At 52.8% G+C, this 23974-nt stretch overlaps 1 protein-coding gene across 2 annotated transcripts; it reads right to left on the bottom strand.

The window, feature by feature from the left end:
* Positions 1–1062: 1062 nt before the first annotated feature.
* CSRP1 (cysteine and glycine rich protein 1) lies at positions 1063–23974 on the bottom strand. Of its 2 annotated transcripts, none has more exons than XM_039227554.1 (6): positions 23862–23974; positions 12357–12475; positions 7220–7388; positions 6159–6288; positions 2818–2911; positions 1063–2343 (listed from the first exon to the last, which is right to left on the bottom strand). In XM_039227554.1, exons 2-6 carry the CDS (start codon positions 12466–12468, stop codon positions 2267–2269), a joined length of 582 nt encoding a protein of 193 aa, XP_039083485.1. In that variant the 5' UTR covers positions 12469–12475; positions 23862–23974; the 3' UTR covers positions 1063–2266. The 2 variants fall into 2 exon arrangements, with proteins under 2 accessions (XP_039083485.1, XP_039083486.1); XM_039227555.1 differs by lacking the exon at positions 23862–23974 and adding an exon at positions 19048–19210.

Raw genomic sequence — 23974 nt, forward strand, 5'->3', positions numbered from 1 at the left:
AAATGTCTATCTTGCATGTGTCCCACCATTGTATTTTGGAAGCATATAGCCTGTGTCTTTCACAGGTTCACAGATAGGGAAGGAATTTGCCTGTGGATGAGTCATACTTGGAGTCTCCCCCATATCTTATGTAGATGACATTGAGTGAGGCTTTGGACTTAGCCTTAAAGTTGATTCTTTAAGACTTTGGGGGCTATTGGGATGGAATACATGTGTTTTGTATGTGAAAAGGGCATTAACTGGGGGATTCAGGGGCAGAATGCTACAGCCTATATGTCTGTGCCCCCTCCCCACCCAAATTTTTATGTTGAAACCTAATCCTCAATGTGATGGTATTAGAAGGTGGCACTTCTGGTTAGGCCATAAGGGTGGAGACCTCATGAATGGAATTGGTGCCTTTATAAAAGAGGCTCCAGGGAGCTCCCTTGTCCTTTCTGCCATGTGAAGACACAGCACAAAGTTGGCTGTCTGTGAACCAGGAAGTGGGCCCTCACCAGACAGTGAATCTGCCAGGGACTTGATCTTGATCTTGGACTTGATGTTGGAGTTCCCAGACTCCAGAACTATGAGAAATACATTTCTGTGTTTATAAGCCACCCAGTCTATGCTATTTTTTTCTTTTTTTTATAGCAGCCAGAACACAGCACGCTGAGCTAGGCCCCACCATTCCATCCTTCCTGGGTAAACTTTCCGGATTTGACATGAAGGTTCTTCTGGCTAAGTTTCCCTCCCACTCTGGGGTTTTCCAAGCTGGAAGAAGTCCTGAGCACAGTTTTGGGGCCTTGCTGAGCCCCTCAAATTCCAAAGCCCACAGACTTTTCACACCCAGATACAGGAGTGGGGGCCAGACAAGGCAAGGAAGCAGGATTTGGTTGGTCGGGTCATTCCAGGCAGTGCTGTTGAGTTAGAACTGATTCTCGAAAGTAAGCACCCCTTAGAAAAACAGGAACAAACCCTATTTATTTCCACCTAACCATCTATGAACTTGATTGTTCTGATAAGTTTTCCTCCCAGCACTGTGGGTAGCGGTCCTCTCACAGACCAAGGCTCTGGACGCCAGAATTCTGTTCTAAGAGCTTTATTGACCAGATGAGAAGTCAGCTTGAATACAGCTCATGCCCGCAGCCCTTCCAGGTGACAGCTCTATATAGTGTCGTCCTTTCAGTCACTGGGAGCAGCGAGGCCCAGCCCCTCCCCTTCCTCCTGCTGCTCCTGCGTGGGGGGCCTGGAAGGGATGGGAGTGATGTGGCCAGAGAAGGGTCCCTAGAGAAGGGTGGGACGGAAAGGGCAAGGCCCCGAGTGGGCAGGTGGGGTCCTGACGACTGGGCACACAAGGGACAGGGCGTCCAGATAAAGACTGAGGCTGTGTGTGCCTCCCTCCTCATCTGAGGGTCAAACAGGAGTGGTAAGAACAGAGCATGGGCCTGGTCTGTGCTGGGCTGGAGAGGAGCTGCCATGTGCACAGCCTCGGGACTCAGGGTCAGGGGCAGAGCTATTTACCCTCAGACTGGGGCCACTGATAAATGAAAGTATGTGTTGGAGGTGTTTCATTAAGGCCTCCGTCAAACAAGGAACTAGACTCCTGGGGAGGTCAGACCACATCCGACTTTGAGGCTCTCAGACCTGAGCCGTTCTCTCATCCGGAAGGGGAGGGCACTAGGCCCCCAGAGCCTCAGAGGCAAGAGGCCCAGAGAAGCAAGTGGTTCCTACAGCCCATGACCTTATCTCTGTGCCTTTCTGCATCCACCTAGTGACTCCTGGAGCTGGGACTCCCCAGGCATGTTTTAAGGGACACCAAGAAGCCCACCCTCTTACCCACAGAGGAGAATCTCCAGGATCCAATAAACCATGAGCTTCCTCTGCCGCATCACGCTCCCCCTTCCCTCCCAGGCGGCCTACTGCTCTTCTGGGATCTGAGATGTGGGCTTAGGAATCTTGGCAGGTTGATGACAGACACTCAGCCTAACAGGCTAAACACAGAGGACTGTGGGGCAGGGTGGAGGAGGAGGGGTCAGGTCCCATCTACACTAAAACACTGAGGTCCGCTGGTGACAGGTCAGATCCCAGGCAGAGGGAGCCCCTTCGAGGGGTGGGACCTGAGGCAGACTCCAAACCAAAGGGGGCCAGACACCCAAGTTCAGGTCATTAGTGATGTGTGGTGTGGCTAAGAGGGGGAAGAAGAATCCCGGAGGTCGCCAAGGCTGCTGGGAAGGGAACGGCGATGGAAAGCACAGGAGTGGGCAGCGTGCGGTGGGTGGCGGCATCCTCACTCAGAGTGGACCAAAGCCCCAGCTCCTTGCCCAAAGCCAAAACCCTTGGGTCCGAAGTTTTTAGCATAGCATCCTGTGGAGAGTAAGGGAAGTGTAAGTCCTGGCTCCTCCTCCCTCAGGCCACACCTCCCAGCCCTCCCCCTGAAGACCCTCCGCCCCGCCCCCTACCCCCAAAACTGGCCAACAGGAAAGTCCACCAGCGCTTCTCACCTCTGCCGTGAGGAAGTACTTGGCTCCACATTACAGCCCTATCCCCCTACTGCGGAAATTACAGGAGAAGCTTATAGCTTATCTGCTATAAGGGCATCGGACTAGGAGTTAGGAAGCCGGGTTCTGGTCCCATCCTGCCCCGACTGGCCATATGACTCCGGCCAAGTCACTTTTGTCCTCTGGCTTGTCTCCCCCTGTGTAAAGTGAAGGGTCATACTAGAAGCTCTGGAATTGACTCCGAGGCCAGGAACCAGTTTGCATTTAGCAAGGGCATAACTGTTGAGCTCTCTACCCTCTCAGACTTCCCGACCCTTGTACTAGAAGCGCAGCTACCCACCTTTGCAGTAAATCTCGCCGTCCTTGTCAGCCAGGGTGGTGGACTCGAGGCCTTTGCCACACTTGGCACACCGGAAGCAGGACTTATGCCAGGACTGGGTAGGGAAGGAAAGAGTTAATGCTGCCACCAGGGGCTAGAGTGTCCTTTACCTCCCCAGCCCCAGCCCCATTTCCCTTGACACGATGACAGCATGACAGCGGAAGGGCTCAAGGCCCTTAGGAAGTCTGCTCAGCTGGTACCACTGGGAGGTCATGGCCCGTGGGGCAGGCAGAGGAGGAAGCAGGCCAGGGACCACGTACCACCTCACACCATCTTCAAGGAGGTATTGCAATGCCACCAGCTGCACCGCAAAGAGCAGGTGAGGGGGTGGGACCAGCACCAAGGTAGCAGCCGGTCCCCCACAGGCAGGGCCAGACCAGCCTTCTCCAGACCAGCCTGTGGGTTAGCGGCGTGCGCGTGGGCTCCTCACTTGTCCTGGCATCGCCACGTACTGCTGCATGGTGTCTGTCATTTCCTGCTCTGGGACGCCCCGCTGCCTGCCTTGCAGGATGGATATGGGATCGGCATATAGACACCTACAGTGCCAGGCCACTGCGCAGACTATTGTAAGTCCGATTCAACCAAACCAGCCCAGCCTCTGAAGTTCTAGAACTGGGTGCCTCGTGTGCCCAGAAGCCATCCCCTCTTGGAGAGGGGGCTGGTGGTATCTCCCTTGCTAGGTGGCTCTGGGGATTAGATGGCTTTAGCAGTGTGCCATGCCTGGCCCAGGCCTGGCCCAGAGGAGGCCCTGAACCAATCGTACCTAGTATTACTCTGGAAGGAGAAGGGGGTCTATGAAGTACACTGATCTGAGCAGAGAGAGGCCTGAAAAGTTGCTCCGGGGGCCATGGAAAGCCCTTTGTGGGTCTAAGAGGAGCCTGGAGGCAACACAGGGTTCACAGCCTGCAGGGGAAGGAGGCTTCTCAAGTTTGCACACAATGATGGGGGCCAACGCAGACAGGAAGACTCTTCAGCACCCCATTCCCATGAACCCCAGTGGAGCCGGCTAAGCCACTAATGTGTAGACAGCCCTGCAAAACCGGGAAAGCTGGGGGCAGGCAGCACACAGGCAGGACAAAACAAAGCCTTTTAAGGTCAAAGAACCTCCCTCAGCACAGCCTGGGCTGGAGAATGAGAAAGGAAACTGGATCCCCTCAGATTTCCTGGCTGCCAGACCTTCCATGCTCCAGGGACGGCACGGTCCAGAGAGCTGAGATGGAGAGGCTGGGGGGGAGAGAGGGGCATATCTTGGTCTCACTCCCAGCACCCTGTGTACCTCAGCATCACCCAGCCTTCCCCTCCTCCTCTGCAAAGCAGGGGCTGCTGCCCCAGCTCTCCAGGCTGGAGCAGGGCTGAATCGGACACGGACCCCCCAGCCCTCACGTTGCCTAGCGCTGCCTCCAAATAAGCTTGATCCTTTTTTGCTCATCATTCAGCACTCCAAAGCCCTCCTGTTCCTCAATAGTTCTTTCCCGGTCGAGGACAAAGAGAGGTGGGAGTTTCTCCCAACCTCTTCTGCTTGAACACAGAATTCTCTGATCTTACCCCTTAGAAGTTACCGCCTTAACTGAGACCCTGTCTAGGCAATGGACATACTGATTCTTAGCTATTTTTCATAATTTTCTAATCTGCTAGTGAGACACCATGAGCAGGAAAGATACCAACTTAGTAATAAGATTAATATCTCCTGTTTTCATATCATTTAATCAATAGCGAGGATCTTCATTTTGACCTCTCAACAATCCCCAAAAGTAAACAATAACAGTAACAATAGTAATAGTCAGAATAGCAATAGCCACCATACTAGGCATGTCCCAGGCACTGCACTGGGCACTGAATGCGCATTATGTCATTTAATCTCTAGAACTCTGTTCGCCGGCGGTCATCATTTGCTTCACTTTACAGATGTAGAACTGAGGCTTACAAAAGAGAAATGATTTGCCCAAAGTCACACAACTAGAAGGCAGCAAAACTAGGTTTCAGACCAGGCTGACTAGGGTCCAAGGTCGTAATCATCAGCATCATGCTAGGATTCATGACCCTTTCCCATTGTACAGCTGTGGAAGTGGGTTCAATGAGGTTAGATGGCCCAAAGCAGAGTGAACAGTAGTAAGAGCATGGGCTTCAGAGTTAGATGAACCTGGGCTCGACTCCTGGCCTAGGCACTGCCTAGCTAGAAGGTCTGAGCAAATTACTTAATGTTTTTGATACTCAGCTTCTTCATCTGTAAAATGGGATAATAATACCTATCACCAACCGTGACTGTCAGGGTTAAAATGAGAGCCTGCTACGGTCTAGATGTGGCCTGAGTGCTAGTTCTCCATCCGTTGGTCCAGGGCACCTTTCTCAAGGCTTGAAAGCCAAAACCCAAAGCCGGAAGAGTTGCAGACAGGCTCTTGGCTTGGCCATGTCACTCCTTTCACTGGGCTTCCCGTGGTGACCCCAAAGCCCTCTCTGGCCATATATTGAAGATGTCTCTTCTGTGGTTCTCTGACTGCTAATCTGTGACTGTCAATTCTCCCACCTTGTCTCTACTGCAGCCTCTCTGGGAGATGGGATTGTCTCATTGAGGACGGGGGCCGGCTACAGTGGTTCTTGCTGTGGTCTGGGGACTGGGGTCCACAGAGGAAAGGCATACATGGCAGTCACAAATAGTTTGCAAGAGCTCCCCAGGAGGCTCTTATCAGCCCTGAACCTGGAACATTTCTCGCCTGGGAGTATGTGGGTGGGCTTCCTGGAATCCTCAACTTATGACAAGGAATGTTTTGTGGATTTTTGAGCGATTCTTAATATTTTGGGGATGATAAATGTTTTTGACAATCTGATGAAAGCTACGATCTTCTTCCCAGAAACAGACATGGTCCCACAGGATTTTGGATATAATTTTAGGGGGCTTGTAGCTCCTTTGAAACCCATCCCTGCACCCTTCGGGGTCTGTGGTCCCCAGCTCTGGAGATACAGATTGATCTTTACCACCCCCATAAACTGCCCATAAGCATTCAATAATCAGTCCCATCAATGGCGGGCCTGTTATCCTCAGGAGTGAGAATGCTGGCCAAGCCACCCCTCCCAGGAGCCTGTGTGTGCCTTCCTCAGTCCTTGCAGACAGAGACATATAGAGACAAGCAACCAACGGGGACAAAGGGATCCTCCCTCCCTAGAAGGGTGGAAGTTAAAGCCCAGTGCTCAGGCTCCCCTGAGCAGAGCCAGGGTCAGACTGACAAAGTTCTAGAACCCACATTTCAAGAAGGCGTCTCACCAGCCCGTCTTCCTGCACCCCATCTCCCCAGAGGCCGCCTTACCTTCCCAGCACCGATCACCTTCTCGGCAGCATAGACAGCCTGGCTGCATCGGGGGCAGCGCTCCGAGCCACCGATCTTCTGGGCAAACTTGGACGCATTGGGGTTGGTGGTGGGTCTGTGGCCAGGGGCCCTGCGTGGGGAAGGACATGCAGTGAGATGGCTTCCACTGAGGAGTACAAGTGCGGCTGGCCCTGTGTGGGCATGTCTCCGCCTTCCTCTCATGCCAGGTAGGGGGCAGCTCTCCAGGATAGTCTCCCGTTTTACAGATGGACAAACCCAAGCTCAGCACCATGCTATTTTCACACAAGCATCATACTCCCCTCGGTCACTGAGTTAAAACACTGACATCATTTAGCACCTCATTTGCTAAGAATTGCCCTCCTCTCTTCCCCATGCCTGCAGCCTGACTATTATCAGATTCTTTCCAGGAGAAATCTGCTGACAAATCATTCCCTCCGGGGCAATGACCTTGGCTAAAATGTGTTAACTCAACTGTCATTTCTGTCCATTCCCCCCAAGGTCAAGATGGTGGCCAGGCTGCCTGCAAACAGCCACTGTTTCCACAGGTTAGAGGTCAGTGGGTGCCAGTGAAACCCTGTAGCATTTCCAAGGAAGGGAGAGGACTTCCCCTTACAGTGGTGAGAGAAGGCGGAGAGAGAGACTGGCCTGGCGATGCTGCTGCTTCTGAGCCCAGGTCTGACTCAGACACTGGCTGTGGGGCCCCCGGGCAAGCCACTGAGCCTGGGCTGGGGGTTCTCATCGGAGAAGAGGGGAAATTAGACCACGTAATTCTTAGGGCCCCTCTAAGCCCTAAGCCCTATAAAATATAGGCTGCACTCTCCATATAGGGAGGAGCCTGGCCTGGTTTTATCCCCGCTGGACCCTCAGCTCCCGTCACCGGCCTGACCCCCAGGGGTGTTCTAGGACTACCTTGGAAATCAATGGCTCTCTGAGCCTTCCACCACTTAACCAAAAGTGGCTGACAATGTATACAATCCAGAGGATCCAGGGGGTGGGAGGATGGAAGTCAAGGAAAAGGGTGGCAAGACTCTTGTACTCACTCCTCATGCTTGATGCCCAGAGACTCGCCCTTGTCAGTGCTCAGCGTGCCTGCACCCTGCCCGTAGCCATAGCCTTTTGGCCCATACTTCTTGCCGTAGCACGACTTGCAGTAGATCTCCTCCCCATGCACAGCCACAGTGGTGCTGTCCAGATTCTTCTTGCAAACCACTGGGGAGGGAAGTGAGGACGGTGAGCCGGCACGGGGGTGAGTTGCCCACTCACTGCAAGCCCCTGCCCCTGAAGCCAGCTGGGCACTGATACCTAACATCCTGATCTTTCAGGAGCAGCCTGGAAATGGAAGTCAGATGGCCAGTGAGCTGGGAGGACAGAGGGAGGGGATTTGCACGGCCCAATTCTAGGAACTCTGGTCCGGCCACCTCCCACAGGAGCCCAGGTGTGCCTTCCTCCCTCCTCTCCACCCTCACACCCCGCCAGGCTGCAGTGCACCCCAGGCTGCGAGGCTGACCCCAGGCTGCAGGAAAGGTGTTGAGGGCCTTCCCTCTGCCCTTGACAAAGAGACCACGGGTCCCAACAGGAGAGAAGAAAACAGAAAGGAAGGAAGAAGAAGGGCAGGGTTTTCCTGCCCCAGCAATGGGACCCTGAAGAAACAATCTGCATGCTTGGGGGTGCAGGGATCACAGGTGAAGTGATGCACCCAGAAGAAAAGTTTTCTATTTATTAAGTAGCCAGCATGGTGGGCTTTGGAGTGAGATGTGGGTCATGCTAATCACAACAAAAAGATCTGGAGTTTCTGATCTCAGAAAACAGTTTGGCACGGGAAGAACTGAGGTCAGACTCGGGGAAGAATTCCTGACTCCCGGGGTATGAGAGATTGGAAAGGGATGAGCTTTGGAAAGCCTGTGAGTCTCATATACCTCTCTGTGTGTCTCAGAAGGGGCCTGTGCCCGTGAGGTGGTTTGGAGCAGTCAGACTGCCCAGAGTCAAATCTCAACTCTCTCTACTTGCAACTGTGTGAACTTGTATGCGATGGGCAAGTTATTTTGCCTTTCTAGCCTCTGGGTCTCCATTTGGGTTTTTCTGTTCATTTGTTTAGTTTTTAAGTAATCACTACACCCAACATGGGGCTCGAACTCACAATCCTGAGATCAAGAGTGGTATGCTCTCCTGACTGAGCCAGCCAGGCGCCCCTTGGTGTTTCCATTTGTAAATGCAGACAATAATATCCACCCCAAAAGGTGGTTGGGAGAACTAAATAAGATCTTACATGTAAAGTGCTTAGCACAATACCCCGAACACAGTAGGTGCATAATAAATGTTGGCTACTCTTACTAGTCTTATATATAAAGTTAATACCATGCAGGGAGGACAGGCCCAGGCTTCAAAAGATCATATGCTCCCACTTCCACCTACTTCCCTCGTTCGTCCCCCTGTCCATTGCTTAGGTCTTGTCCTGCAATGCTAATTTGGTTCTACAAGATTCCTTAAGTATGGAGGTCCAGTGTGCCCAGCTGGACCATATCCTCAAACATGTCCTGAAGAGGGAGACCTCTAGAAACCCCTGGAGAAGCCACGCCTCTCACCTCCCTCTGAGAAGGCTCTCAGCTCAGCAACTTGCCTCCTCTTGCCTTTAAAGGGTCGGGCCCTCTGCCAGCTCCTCTCTCACCCTGCGCTCCAGGTTGGAGACTTCAGACTAAATAAGGACCCTCTAGTTCTGCCCTTGACATCCCCACCTCATTCCAGTGTTCTGAGCAGCCCAAATATGGAACTTCCCACCACCTCCCCTGGGGCTTGGCTCCCAGGAAGGAGGGAGAGGGAACAGCAGTCTCTAACATTCCCTTCTAGGGCGGGAAGTCAGGAGCTGGCCTGGAATCGCTTCCCGTAAGACCCAAGTTGAACTGGGAATTCCAAAACCAGAGAGAAGGCAGAAAGCAGAGACAAGAGCAGTTGGGGGAGCAGAGGTCTGTTTTGACTGATTCACCAGCAGGAGACTCCAGGAGCTCAGCCCAGAGGAGACAGTGGGGCCTACAAAGTCGTTAACCTCCAGGGGGCTCCCTACAGCTCCCTGCAACTGAACCCTGACTTCCAGATCTGAGTCAAGACCACCCCGTGGGTTTCTGCTCTGCTCTGTTCTCCCCAAGACCCTCTGCCCTTCCCCCTGCAGCTGGACCATATAGTCTGGTCACCCAGAGGCTCCACCAAAGACTCCAAGGGAATTTTGAAGGAAGGCCTCACTAAATTTCTACTAAATAATATTAAGATAAAAAAAGACTTAGTTGTGGTTAGCTAGGCATTTGTTGGAAAAATGTCCTTCCAGATGCCACAGGCTTGGTGAGGCCTTGTGATGCTGTTTTGAAATATGGGCAAGAGGCAGCCACAGGTGAGAAGTCGGAGCCCCCTCACCCCACCCCAGAGCAGAGAGGGATTCTCTGGAAGGAAAACCAAGGCCGGCAAAGAAGTTTCAGCTCACAGAATTGGTCAGAAGCAGGAACAGGTCAGAACCAAGCCTGATTTCCACATCTGGCTGTTTTCTGCCTGCCCCCTTTCACGTAGGCCGAGCGTGTGGGAAGGACCAAGTAGGTGAACACTGACCGCAAACTTCAGCCTGTGGGTGGGGAGATGCTGGTGTCAGGGGGCGTGCAGTGTTCTTCTGAGCTTCCCCTCTGCTCTGGGGTCCTGAGAAACAGCCCAGTCCTATCAGTCACCACCATGGGGTTAGGCCAGACCGGGTCCACTTTTCCACGGGGCTGGCTACTCAACCCTGACCTGTCCAGCAGGGAGGAGGCTACGGCTCAGAGAAGGCCGTGCACCCTCAGGCTGCCGCCCCACCCCCCAACTGCAGAGCCCAGCTCTCCTGCCTGCGAACAGGAACTGGCCACAGAAGTATACTGGACCCTCTCTGTTTCTGCTTTCAGGTCAGAAGTCAAGCCCAGGGCGGAAGACCTTCTCCCTGATTCTATTACATCATGCCAGTCTTCCTCCTGTCTGTCCCAGGCCCTCAGGAAAGGGAATGTGGGGGCCACGCTGAGTAGAAGCCAGAGCCAAGGACCCAAGTGGTCAGAGGCCCAGCCAGCAAAGGGACTATGGCCCTTAATGTCACCCGGGCCCCTACTCTGGTAGCCTTGGGAAGGAAAGAGCCTTCAGAAGAAACTTAGGAAGGAAAGTCCTTTGATTCTGAGGGTTATTCTGAATTCTTGAATTCAAGCTGGACATTTAACACCCACTTCTCTGAAAGAGAGAAGTGATGCTCCTTCCAATCTTAAACAAATCACCAACAACCTACTGTGTGCAAAATGCTCTTCTGGCACCGGAAATAAGCTCATCGTGGAGATACCGGATTGCCGGAACCCCTTTGGGCTCAGACACTAAGAACTGTGCAGGCCAGGAGACCACAGGGAGACAGGAGACCCTTCCCTATGGCTGTTATTCTTGAAACACCCCCTCCCAGCCCTGCTGCCCGGCCTGACTTTCCACAACTGTTTCTAGTCCTCAACACCCCCACACACTGCCCCAGGCCTGCTCCCTTCCTCCCGTGCCACCCCCTAAATTCCTGACTTCCCTCAACCGTGACTAACAGCTACTCCTCCACGAGCAGGACTGAGGCCTCTCAGCTGGCTGCTTCCAGTGATTGAGCAACGCTTGAGGGCAAAGACAGAAGACCTGTGGACCCCAGCAGCCCGGACCCTCCTCCTGGCTGATGCTGAGCCCGCTTGTTCCCTCTGAAAAAATAAACCGAAGGGCGGTGAGCTGCTGATGACAAGATGCTGCTGTTTGCGGCCTCCTCTGCGGGCTAGACGCCAAGGAGGCCCCACCAGGGCTCATTTGCTCCCGTTCAGCAGACACAGCACTCCGGCTGCCACCCCGGCTGGCTGCGCAGGGGGCAGGCCCCTGGGTCCCTGTGCTGGGTGGCTTCCGGCTGGGCCACCATGCAGCAGGTCAAGATCTGGTGAACATCCGGTGACCAGGCGGCCCTCGGCCCCTCTGGCTCCTGCTCTGGGCCACAAATCACCTGGGAACAAAGTGGTCACAGACACTCCCAACTGTGCTCCATGCGATGCACGATGGACGGGACCCCCTTTCCTGGATGTCTCGGATGGGCTGGGACTTCAGCGCCCTGTGAGGCCACCACACCGCGGTGCCTGCGGCTCCCTCGGTGTCAGGTGCTTGTCCAGGGCAGTGCCTATCACTATCGGTTGCGATAAGTACTTTGTTTTCCAAGCTTCTATCTCTTCATTCTCACAACAACCCCAGGGTAAGTAGTATTGGCTCCCCCTGTAATCATAAGACAACTCAACCAAAGAGAAACTGAGTAACTTGCCCATCACCACACAGATAACCAAAACTGAACTCAGATTCGAACCTTGACCGACCGGCTGAGGAAACCCAGGGCTTAACGAAGACATTCCACAGCCTCCCACTCTTGCCTGCCCTCAAGGAAAACTCATGTTGCTGAAAATACCTCTTCCTCTGACCCAGACCCTCTGTTCTGATCACAGTGAACTAAGTCATTAGAAATAGGGGGAGGGGCGCCTCCCTAAGGCGCTGCTCCCTGGATGTTCTGCAAACACCGTCGGGGTCAAGATCCTCACTCATCCAGGCTTGTGATTCGAGCCACACTTGCTATGGGTTCCTGGGAGTGGATACCCAAAGATCTGCCAGCTCGCCTTCCTCTTATCCCAGGCTGTTGGAGCAAAATGGGAGGCGAGGGAAGTGACCAGGCTGGCTCAAAAGGGGGCGGAAGAAGGGAGAACCCAGCTCTTCTCCCAGACTCCGGGGTCCCCATAAAATTGCAGCCTCTGTTACCTTTTAACAAGCAATAATTTGGGTAAAAACTTTGTGTTTTCCTCTTCAATGATGGCATTGTGGCAGAGAAAGAAAGAAGAGAAAGCAGAGTGGAAAGTTTCCCTAACCAAGTCTGAAAGCTTGGCTCCCAGCCCCCCAGCGGCTGCCACCCCCACCAGCTCTGGCCCGTCCGTCCCCTTAGAAAGCAGCTTCTGAGCAGAACAAAGAGGCCCTTAAGTGCTTCCCTCCCCAGCTGCGCTGTGGCCAAATGTCAAGCTGTTTACGTCCCATGGGGCCAGTTCCCTGGGGTGTTGATAGGGCCGGCCTGCGGGGGCAGGCCAGGGCCCAGTCCCCACAACGATGACGACAACAGCAGGGCCTGGGGCGCGTACTCACTGCACAGGAAGCAAGATTTATGGAAGCTACTGCCTTCACACTGAACCTCTTCTGCAAAGTAAACCGTCTTCTGGCACACCCCACATTTCTTGCCTCCTCCCCAGTTCGGCATTCTGAAACTGGACACAGAAATGGGAATTAGTTTCACAGGGAGATGGAAACACAGATTGCCCATGACGGAAGAGCCACAGGCAGACCGAGGACAGAAGGAAGGGGGCAGAGCACCTGTGGAGGCCCCCAGCTCTGGTACTTCCTCCTGGCTTCCTGCCTCAGAGCCATCAACCAATGTGCACTGAGCAACTGCTGGACTTTCAGCCTGTGCCAGGCTCCCTAAGCAACATAAATAAGCATCGGGGTGCCTGGCTGGCTCAGGGGGTTAGGTGTCCAACTCCTGATTTCGGCTCAGGTCATGATCTCACGGTTCATGGGATCAAGCCCTGCCTCTGGCTCTGAACTGATAGGGCAGAGCCTGCTTGGGATTCTCTCTCTGCCTCTCTTTGTCTCTCAAAATAAATAAACATCTTTAAAAAAAAATAAACAGTATAAATACACATGAGAATACTAGCTCTAGGAGGTTGCAGTAGCAATAAATTAAACCCTCTGCTCCATGCATCAATATGGATAAATCTCACAGAGATTCACTGGAGCAAAAGAAGCAGATAAACTGTAATTCATGAAACACAAATCATTTGTGTAAGGTTCACAAGCAGACAAAATTCATATTTCCAAGAGGTGAACACATGGGTAGAGAAGTTATAAAGAAAAGCAAGGGAATGATTATCACAAACTGTTATCTTAGATTTGTTGCCTCTAAGACAGGGAAAGGACCACAGCCATCTGGGGGTCACCAGAGGGGCTGCTTAGGTGCCCCTTAACTTGGGTGGTTACCATACAGGGGATCACTTTATAATTATTCTTTAAATTATACGTGAAGGTTTTATATGCTCCTTTATATGTATGATACAGCTCACCAAAAAAACCCAGCAAATTTTTTAAGTAGGATTTAGCACTCAGGGCATAGTTCTCAAGCCTGAAGAGCCCGTTAGGATCAGGGGTGCAGGGGGGTTTCTGTGAAATCAGATTGACAAGCACCACACCAGACCCCAAGTGAAGTACGGGAGAATATGGGTTTTTTAAAAGGTTTTTTCAATGTTTTTATTTATTATTGATAGACAGAGGATGAGCAGGGGAGGCGCAGAGAGAAGGGGAGACACAGAATCTGAAAGAGTTCCAAGCTCTGAGCTGTCAGCACAGAGCCTGGCGTGGGGCTCAAACTGCCAAACCACGAGATGATGACCTTAGCCGAAGTCGGATGCTTAACCGACTGAGCCACCCAGGTGCCCCAAGGAATCTGGGTTTTTAATAAGCACCCCAGGGGAGTCCAAACCAGGCAGCCCGAGACCAGCTTTGAGACACTCTAAGTATTGGTTCTGAGTTGAGGTCCTGATGCCAGACAGGGTGGGTCCAATTCTGAACCCACCACTCACTGGCTGTGTACCTTGGGCAAGGTAGTTGGTCTTTCTCCCTGCCCCCCCCCCACCTTTTTTAAGTAGGTTTCATGCCCAGTGCAGAGCCCAGCTGGGGGCCTGAACTCATGACCCTGAGATCAAGACCTGAGCTGACATCAAGAGTTGGACACTTAACCAACTGAGACACTCAGATGCCCCGACCCTTTCCCTTTTTTGACAGAAGTTCATGGAGAGCAGGCTCCTGTGCAAAACACAGGCGACCATGGGTAGAAGATGGGTGACGAGGTAGCCCAGGATGTGGTGAGCATAGGATGATGCAGGGTGCTAGGAAATGAAGGGGGGACGGAGCCAGAGGGGGTTGTTGCCTCAGGACGCAAAGGAGCCTAAGGAGAAAACTCACCAGGGGCTCATCAGTAAATGTTGAAAGCAGGGGTGTGTTATTCAGAGCCCCAGTGGCAGGACTTGTGCCAGCAGCAAGAATCAATGTCAAGGACAGAGGGAGACATGGTTTCCACTGAAGAGCTTCCCATCTGACTGTGGACATAGGCCTCAGCTCAAGAAGAAGGTCTAGGTCATGCTCACAATGGAGTCCCACACCCTACATAGCACCTGGCATGCGGGTGTTCATACAGGTGCTCCGGAAGTAATGGAGGGATGAACGAAGGATGCCCTTGGGCCAAGCTCTCTATGTCGGGGCATTTCTGCAGATTCTGGGACCCAGCAGGGGTCCTCAGTAAATGTGTGCAGGCTGATAAGCAGGGTTTAAGGTGGGCAAAGTGGTGTTGGTGGTGCTGACTCATCACTGTCACTGGGGCTCAAATATCACAACAATCACAGGGATTTTCAGCAAGGTTTTGTCCAAGTGAAGAGGACAGACACATTTTCGTTTTCCCTGTTTTGTCCTCCCATATCCTAAAAGCTGGGGTTTCCTCTAGCCCAAGCTGGTCCGCTTCTCTCCCCAATCTCCTATGGTCCCATCGCACTTGCTGTCGTTTCATGCCAAGGACTTCCATACATCTCTGGCCTTGGCCTCTCCTCTGAGCCCAGTCTCATACATCTGAGTTCAGGTGAGTATCTCCCCCTGGATGGTCCTCAAGTCCCTCCGTTTCAACGTGAGTGACCTGAACTCATTGCCTTTTCTCAGACTTGATCTTCTTCTCGACTTTTCCATTTTTGCTTGCAGAACCACAACCATTCTCTCTGTCATAAAGGAATTATCCCACACCCAAGAATATCGATGGGTTCTTCCCCCTCCCTTAGCTGCACCCACTCAATGCTCCCCTTTACCCAATCACCCCCAAAACCTGCGCTGAGCCCTTTAGACTCTCTCCTCTCCAAACCTCTTCCCACCACCCGAACCCAGCCTACTCACCTCTCCCTCACGCAGCCCATCCCCTTCGAGGAGGACACCACACTATATTCACATGTTTCTTGGCAACTACCCCAATTTTCAGCCATGGCACATAGCCTGGAACTAACCTAAGCATCCAAGGTTATTGGCTTAAAGATGGGCCAGCTATACATTTCAAGCCAATAAGATGGCAAAGGCAGTTCTGGGGTCTCTGGAGGAAAAACCATCCCATTCTTCTGAGAGAACTTCCTGGAAGCAAGTCCCTCTCCCTCCCCCACCGGCCCCCCAGTGAGGACAGGAAGCAATGGACTCTGAGGTGGTTGTCCCAAAAGGGACAGGCAGTCCCAAAATGAAGCTGACAGCAGGGAAGACAGAGCTGAGAGACAAAAGAAACTGAGTCTGTAATGACATCACTAAGCCACCAAATTCAGCCAGACTTAAAGTTCAATCTATCTCTGAATTTTCCAGTTAAACAAACCAACAAATTCCCTCTACTGTTTAAGCCAGTTACTTTACAATCGAATACAGGCCTAGGGAGACAGCAATTATGGCCATGCTGTTTCTGGAACTCTTTCCTCTTCCATCCCCATGCAGCTGCCAGATCTTTTTTGTGGAGACTTCCCCCGCTCAAAAACCATCAGTGACTCCCTGCTGCCTGAGAACAATCACCCCCCTCACACTGAGGTTCTCCCCTGCACGGTCTCTGCTTCCTTTTCCAGCTGTCTCCTGTTACTTCCCAAAAGATCAGGGTTGGTGATAATAATCACTGGGTTCCGCCCCCAGAATGCCCAGAGCGGACCTGGCACGTGGGAAGTGTTCGGTCAACACCTGTGCACAGAGCTGGGAGAGGCTGTGAGGAGGCGGGAGACTGAGGCTGGGGCCCCTTGTCCTCTCCCACTTGGGTCCAGTCCCACCATCGGCCAGTGCATAAGGCCAGTTTTCCCCTCCGCACATTCTAGACTGGCCACAGCTCCTTAGGCTTATGCACGTCACCGACACACCCGCAGGTAGAATTTCTCTAACCGCGTGTGACTTCTCTCTGCCTTCCTCAGATAACCCACACAGGGCCTGCGTTCCCAGGTCCCGGGGGACAGTCCCCATCCCAGCCTCTGATGCCCTACCATTCCTTCAGCCCCATTCTGCCCTGAAGACTCCAGGGGCTAGGTGCCTTGTTGAGCAAGAGCTCAGGGCTGCAAAGCCATATAATGTGAAGCGCAGCTGGATGAGAACAGAGGTGTGTATTGCTGTCTGCCTAACCGTCAACCACTCCCCCTTCTTCTTGCTGCAGAACCCCAATTCTATTCAGGCAGCCACCCCTCCATGGCGTGACTCGGGGAGGTGCTTCTATCCCCAGCTGTAGGGGCAGAGCCTCGTCACCTGGCCGACCATGGCCATCCCATTCTCCCGCGGGGGCTGCTTCAAGCACCGGCAGTGACATGTGAGGGGAGCTCTGTCTGGGAAGCTCCTGGGAAAAATGCACCCGTTCATACGGAGCCACACAGGTTCTCTTCTGCCTCTGATGAAGTGACTAGACATCACCCCCAGAACGCCTGCAGTCAGGGCACCCCAAATGATAGACTGCCATTGATTGCATGCTTACTATGCACCAGTTTACATAAATCATCTCATTCTTCCCCACCTGGCGATAGGGGGTATACGCCCACCTTACAGATACAGAAACCAAGGCTCAAAGAAATTATGCACCTGCTTGCAGTTACTCATCTGGAAGAGACAGAACTGGGATTCCAATGTAGGGTTAGCTACTTCTGAGTCCTCTGTCACCCCAACTGCCAAGCTGATGCACCGTAGTATTTAAGAGTGCCTGCTCACAGTAGGCACACAGGACACCACTGCATGGCTCTCTCCTTCCTCCCCAACCCCCTGAACCAGGAGGGGACACACTCCATGCCCCTAGGAATACCCCCAAGGGAGGAAAGTTCCCCTAACCATGTGGTTGCGAGCAGCTCCAAACGGCGTTTTGTTTCCAGACACAAAGCCCTTCTCCTTCTGGGGGAGACCCACAGTCCATACAGGCCTCTCCTTGTTCTCCCTGGCTCCATGTCAGGGGCCCGCATCCAGCAGGGCCCCAGGGAAACAGGAACATGGGCGGAGAATCGGTGAAACCCAAGGCCCTGCCAGTGAGGAAACTCTGCCCGGGACGCCTGTGGGCTGCGTCGTTCCTTTGAGCCTGGCCATTTGAGTCCCTTGACTCTCCTCTCAGGAGCCCAGTGAAGGGACAAGGGCTCTAGAACGTTGGGATGAAAAACAATGACGATTCACTAACCGGAAGGGTCCCAGACCACCCGTGTGGATGGGCTCCCCATCCCCTCTGTCCACGTGAGGACCCCTCCAGGAGACCTGCCTGTGGGGGAAGCCTCAGCTGGAGGGAGCCCTGGCCACCTCCCTCCCTACAGCAGGGAGCACTCTTCACTCCACCCCTACTCCCGCTTCCTGCTCAGCCCCTTCTTTCCATCAGCCAAATTCCAGCTATCTATCAGGGGGCTGAGTTGCCTTAAAAGGCAACCTGTTTCTCAGAGTTTCTGGAGTACTTAGGGGGACACCTAGCTTCTTCTCAATTGCCTTCCTGGTTCTGGCTGTTGAGACACACTACAGGGGACTCTGAGGAGGAAAGTTCCCCAGGTCAGAGTTCAGGTAAGAGAGTTCAGCAGTTAGGAAAGTGGGTCTGCACTCCTCCCTTCATAGCTGAAGGATCTTGAGCAACTTACTTTCCTCTCTGAGATTCAATTCGTTAGTCTCTAAATTGGACCATTCACTGGCTCCCTAAAATCGCCGCTCAGCGGAGCGATGAAAACATATGGAAGCGATGGCAGAGGGCCAGGCATACTGTAAGTCCTCGGTCCTCTGATCACCACTGACAGGACTGGCCCAGGCAAGCTTGACACCAGCTGTGGGGCCAGATGTCTACTGTCCTTCCCAGCTAGTCCACATCTGGAAGGAGCAAGGCTTGAGCAAGAACATGCCAAATAGGGAACCACAGATTCCTGACGGATCTGTCAGCCCAGCAAATGAGCGAAGTGACTTGCCCTTCTTTGGGATTTAGTTCCCCCTGGCTGCCTCAGATGCAAGCAGAGACTTGTATCTTTATATCAAGTTCTTTTGCATATTGTTCTGGGTGTTCAGGAATCACTGCTATCTTCTGTAATCCATTATCCACCTGGTGAGTTTGCAGCGGGTTCCCTTCGGAGAATTACATGCTCATTCGCAGTTGCAGTCTGTGTTCTGGTTTGTTCTTCTTCACTATGCTGATAATCTCAACAGAGAATAAGGGCTTGAATTTTCTGCTGAATGGCTAGAAAAATCTGGTCAGCTATTTACCTGAAACGTCAGGATCCTTAGGGCTGGCTGGAAGTTAGAAGCTAAGAGGATTGCCCTCTTCTGATGAGCACCTAACTGTCCACACCTTCCTATCTAGTTGTCCCATTAAGAGCTGTATCTAGGTCCTCAGTCTTGTGAGGAGGGATTCAAGACGGCGACTTGCACAGCAGGAGAGAAAGGACCAGATGCAAGGCCTAGACTCTCATGTTCACACATGTCATGAAAGTTGGCATGATGTGATAGGTTCAGTGTGGTCATGTTTCAAGTCCAAGGAATCATTTCAGAGATGTATAATCCTTAACCACCGGCCACAGGTGCCTGAGGGAAAGCCTCCTCTCGTCAAACCACGATTTGACATAACCATTCCACATCTTTATTTCTCCAGTGGAAAAATCCCATGTCTCCCAATCCAAAACTCTCTTTTTCCCTAGGGTCAAAGAGGGACTTTTGGGCACAGGGCTCAGGTCCCCACCCACTCGGTCTGGTAGAGACCTGTCAGGTGTTTGTCGAATTAGAAATGTACTGCTCATATTACCTGAGCTTTCTGGTGCTTGGCCAGGTACACAGGAGAGCTGTCATCCTTTCCAATCCTGCAGCTCAATCTCTTCTTCCATGCCCCCTCAGGAGAGCAGCCAAGAGAGAGAGGGAAGGAGGTGGGGCCATGTCGATCAGGGTTCAGAGCCCATGTCTTAAGAGCTGACACCTGAAAGCCCAGGAAATAAGATTTCCCCCAAAAATAAGGGTCACTGGGAGGGGGAGGAATGGCCAATTAAAAGAAAAAACAAAAACAAAAACAAAAAACAAACTTGGGTGCCTGGGTGGCTCAGGCGGTTAAGTGTCCAGCTCTTGATTTCAGCTCAGGTCATGATCTCGCCGCTCCTGAGTTCGGGCCCCACATCAGGCTCTGTGCTGGACAGTGTGGAGCCTGCTCGGGATTAGCTCTCTCCCTCTCTCTCTGCCCCTACCCTACTTGCTCGCGCTCTCTCTCTCAAAATAAATAAATAAACTTAAAAATACAAAAATAATTTTTAAAACCCGCAAACGTGTCCCCAGCCTCACACAGCCCACTACACGATTCCTTCACACCCCTGCACATGGCTCACCTCTCCGAGAAGCTAAGCGGCATCTTTGAGCTCTGGCCATTCCAGGCCCCGTGGAACCCTAGAACTTGACCGTCGTCCCAGCTCAGGTCTCTCCCTGCACTAGGAGTGTTCCCTTCCCACCGTCCTTATGTCCATGGCCTTTGTGTGACTGTGAGCTGACAGGTACACTGTTATGTCTCTTCCTGCTGGTCTCTTAATGAGTCTCATAGCAGATCTCTCCACCCTTCGGAGCTTAGAAACCTGAAGGCCAACAGAAGGAGGAGGGGGAAGGTCTATGCTTTTTTTGTAATATTTCAAAACTACCACGAGACATCTTATATCATAATAAGGTCTCACAGACGTGTCAACGGATCAAGTTTCTTTGGTTCTTTTCTGGAATGATGTCAACGCAGAGTGGTAACAACTGGTCGTCCCACGCTGAAAGGTCTGATGGATTTTTCTTGGATTGATTTTCAAAAAGCAAAAACAAATTAGCACTTGAGCCTTATAAAAACAAGTTGTCTGCAGCTGACTTCGCAGGAAGCTCCCTCCCCCGCTGTCCCTACACGAAAAGCATCAGGCGCACAGGAGAGGGAGGAGGGTCCGGTGCCTGGTTGGGGCTGAGCCTGTGCTCCAGCTGCAAACCTTCTATTTCTTCCTCCTTTGTTGCTATTGAGGAGGCAGACGCTGCCTTTCTGGCCCTGGGGAAGCACTGGAAATACCAGCGTCTGGAAATGCTAGCCGCCTCAGTATTTACACACTTTACCATACATGGGAATGACTCAATGCCCACGTCAGACGAATTCCTGGGGAGCTGCGTAGTACAGCCACGTCATTACCATAGAAATTCCTGACCACTGGAAACCATAGGCAAAGCCTCTAGTACCCAACACCCACCTTCCTGTCCTCCCTACCCACAGCTAGTTACTGTGTGTGTGTGTGTGTGTGTGTGTGTGTGTGTGTGTGTGCCTTTTTCTTAAGCAGTGGCTCTTCCACACTTCTTTTCTTTCCTGCAAACCTGGCCTGGAAATTCAAACACACATCAGACCTGGTAAAGGCATATCCACTAGGATCTGACACCTACCATCCAGGGGTGCCCCCTCCTCCCTGGCCGTGGGGCAGAGTGGAAAAACCTAGAGGTCATGAGTTCTAACCCTACCTCCATTCAAGTTCACAATGGCAAAGCCATATCTTCCCTGAGCACTTTATAAGCCACAGCAAAGCACTTTGTATAAAGCTCATGTGTTTCACAAATGGCAGATATGTACTGCCCTAGTAAACTGATTTAGAAATTAAGAATGTATGGGAGCAAAGAGGAATAATAATAAAATGACTGAGCATGGGTTTTGGAAGGAGTTGGCCTACTATGTTTGAATGGTAACTCCATAACTGACCAGCTGCAATACTGGGCAAGTTACTTATCACTTCTGAGCCTCAGTTTCTTCATCTGTAAAATGGAGAGCATTAGATTGTTCATAGATGGGTGAAGATAATACACAGGAAGGATTTAGGCCAATCTCTGGTGCATGGTAAGTGCAGATATCTGCTTACTATTTCCGTAAGGGAAGGCCAACTCTAATACTTATTGTTCAATTTTGTGACTCTACATATTTACCAAGATGCCCAAGTAATGGCAGATGGTTGACTTGGAGGAAAGGTCCTTTTGTTCTCCCTGGCAACTCTGTGTTTAGAAGTTCTGACTGCACATCACAAGGTATAATGCAGGGGGCACTTGGGTGGCTCAGTGGGTTAAGGGTCCAACTCCTGATTTCAGTTCAGGTCATGATCTCACAGTTTGTGAGCTTGAGGCTCACGTTGGGCTCTGTGCAGACAGCAAACAGAGCCTGCTTGATATTCTCTCTCTCCCTCTTTCTGCCCTTCCCCTGCCTTTCTCGAAAATAAATAAATATGTAAAAATGTATAACGCAGGACTCTTCAATCCTCAAGCAAACCTACTGTTCACAATAAGCTGGGCTTACAAAACTATTTAAAACCTTGGCAACCTATCAAAAAAGGCTACTCAAGGGCGCCTGGGGGGCCGGGGGGGGGGGTGGTCAGTGGGTTAAGCATCCGACTTTGGCTCAGGTCATGATCTCATGGTTCGTACATTCCAGCCCTGTGTCAGGCTCTGTGCAGACAGCTCAGAACCTGGAGCCTGTTTTGGATTCTGTGTCTCCCTCTCTCTCTGGCCTCCCCTGCTCACGCTGTCTGTCATTCTCTCTCTCTCAAAAATAAACATTAAAAAAATTTTTTTAAAAAGCCTTCTCAATTTGCTTTCCTCATCAGGAGATCCACAGGAAAATAAAAACTATCTTTTTATCCCCTTGCCTGGTCTTAGTCACAGGGAAAAACTGGCTGGGAACTATTTGCAAGGTTTATGAGCATCTAGTAGGGCAACTCAGCTAAAAGCCTGCATCTATCCTACCCCATTCATTCACTAAATATTTGCTGACCACCAACCAAGTGTCCACACCACAGGCTACCACTACTCTACTCCCTTGAGGACGCTCAGGCTCCAGATGCAGAAGTTTACCATTGAAAAAGTAAACCTCTGGGGCCGGGGGTAAGGTGCTAGGGCAGACCAGGGGCTAAAAGCTGTGGCAGCCCCGTTTCCCACACCTTATTAGCAGCCCCGGGGACCTGGTGGGCCTGCTCTGCAGCTTCTCTCCAGCATCTGTCCCCCCAGACCCTCTGTCCTGGGCTGTGCCCCCCTCCGCCTCATGTGGCCCACACCACACCCTCTGTGGGATAAACTTCCTTCCCGGTCTGACTGTCCCCACCCCGGATATCCTCCCCGAGGCAAAGGGTCATTCCCTGGGAAGCCAGGGGCAGTGCAGGGCTGCATTCAGCAGGGATCGGATGGAAGTTGCCAGAAAGCAGCTGAGGGCTGAGGACAGTCTCTCTTGAAAGAGGAGACCCTGGGCTCCTGAGTCAGAGCCCTGCTGGAGTCAGGAGACACCTGTTGAGTGAAAGCTATGGGACCCTTGACCCCAAGGCCCAGGAGAAATCCCCAACCTGCCCCCTGAGATGCCAGCCAGGGCCAGCACCTCCAGCCTCCTTAGCTTCTGGGAAGGAAAAGGGAAGACAAGAGAAAAGACAGTCACGGAGCCCTATCGTGTTCTAGGTCTGTGCAGTGCACTCCCAAAGTACCAGTTTCCAAAGAAACTAAGCATTGAGAAGTTAAGTCACTTGTCCAAGGTCACGAGTATATTAAGTGGCAAATCCAACTGTCAAGGCTGAGCCAGTCTGCCTTCCAAGCAATCTCTCATGGAGAATCCAGGCTGCCTCTACATGACTGACTTTCTACCAGAGCCCAGTGGGTCTCCTTAGTGCCACTGTCACCGGGTCCCAATGCTGAGCCCTGTCTGGGAGCGAAGGTCCTGCCCATTCATTCACTCCAGTGGCACAGGGAGGTGGATGGCTGGAGCCCAGACTTGTAGGGAGGGGCCAAGCCCATGCTACTGCTCCCAGCCTAGACCCAGGTCCTGGTTAGCTGACAATAGCACAGGGACCAAGGGCATGCAGGGTATCCCCCCTGCCTGCCAGTGTGGATACAACACCTGCTTCAGAGGTTGCTTGTGGGGTAACATATTGCAACTTGCTTTAAATATGCCCAACACCAGCTCCCTTCTCGCTCCCCAGCCTTCAAGGACTGAAGCCACAGAATACTGACGGTGGGCATAATCGTCCCCACCTGGCACCAAGACTTGGGGTAGGGGCAGGCGAAATGTTGCAGTTTCCATCTGGTTCTTTAAGAAGAGTGAAAACTCGCACCTGCGCTTAGGGCACAGATGCCCCAGGCTGGGCCATGAAGCCAGATGGTGCCCCCCCTCCCCCCTCCCCGCACGTTCTGCTCCCAGAGCAGGAGGGTGAGGGAAGGGGTGGCACGGATGCCCTCATCCCCCTGCCGTACAATGAGCGTCAGTGGCGCGCAGAATCGCTGATTGTTCTGCTGCCAGACCTGCCGGCGGCGGGGGAGCGGGGGAGCCCGGCCACCCCGAGTCAGGCGCACGCAGGAGCCGTTTGTGCCAGGAAGCCCCGAGCCGCGAGGCACCCAGCGCCGCCTGGAAAGAGAGCCGCTCCCGCTAAGTGTGGCGGCTTCTCCCACTCCGCGGCCCGCGACGGCCCCCTGGCCGCACACCGCTTTTCCTCCCAGCTCCCGGTGGCGCGGGGGCCAGGAAGTCGGCCGGGCGCCGCGGGGGTGAGCGCGGGGCCGGGAGCGCGCGGAGGGGCCGGCCCGGGCCGCGCGGCCCCGGGGCGCACTCACCTGGCAGCTGGCTGCGCCGCGCGCGGGTGGAAACGTTCTCGGAAGTTGCGGCTGGGTGCGCCCGGCCCGCGCCCCGTTTTGTTCCGCTCGGGGGAAGGCGTGTCCCGGGCCAC

Source organism: Hyaena hyaena, unplaced genomic scaffold (assembly GCF_003009895.1).
Source record: "Hyaena hyaena isolate Hyena2069 unplaced genomic scaffold, ASM300989v1 scaffold_28, whole genome shotgun sequence".
Lineage (NCBI taxonomy): Eukaryota > Metazoa > Chordata > Mammalia > Carnivora > Hyaenidae > Hyaena > Hyaena hyaena.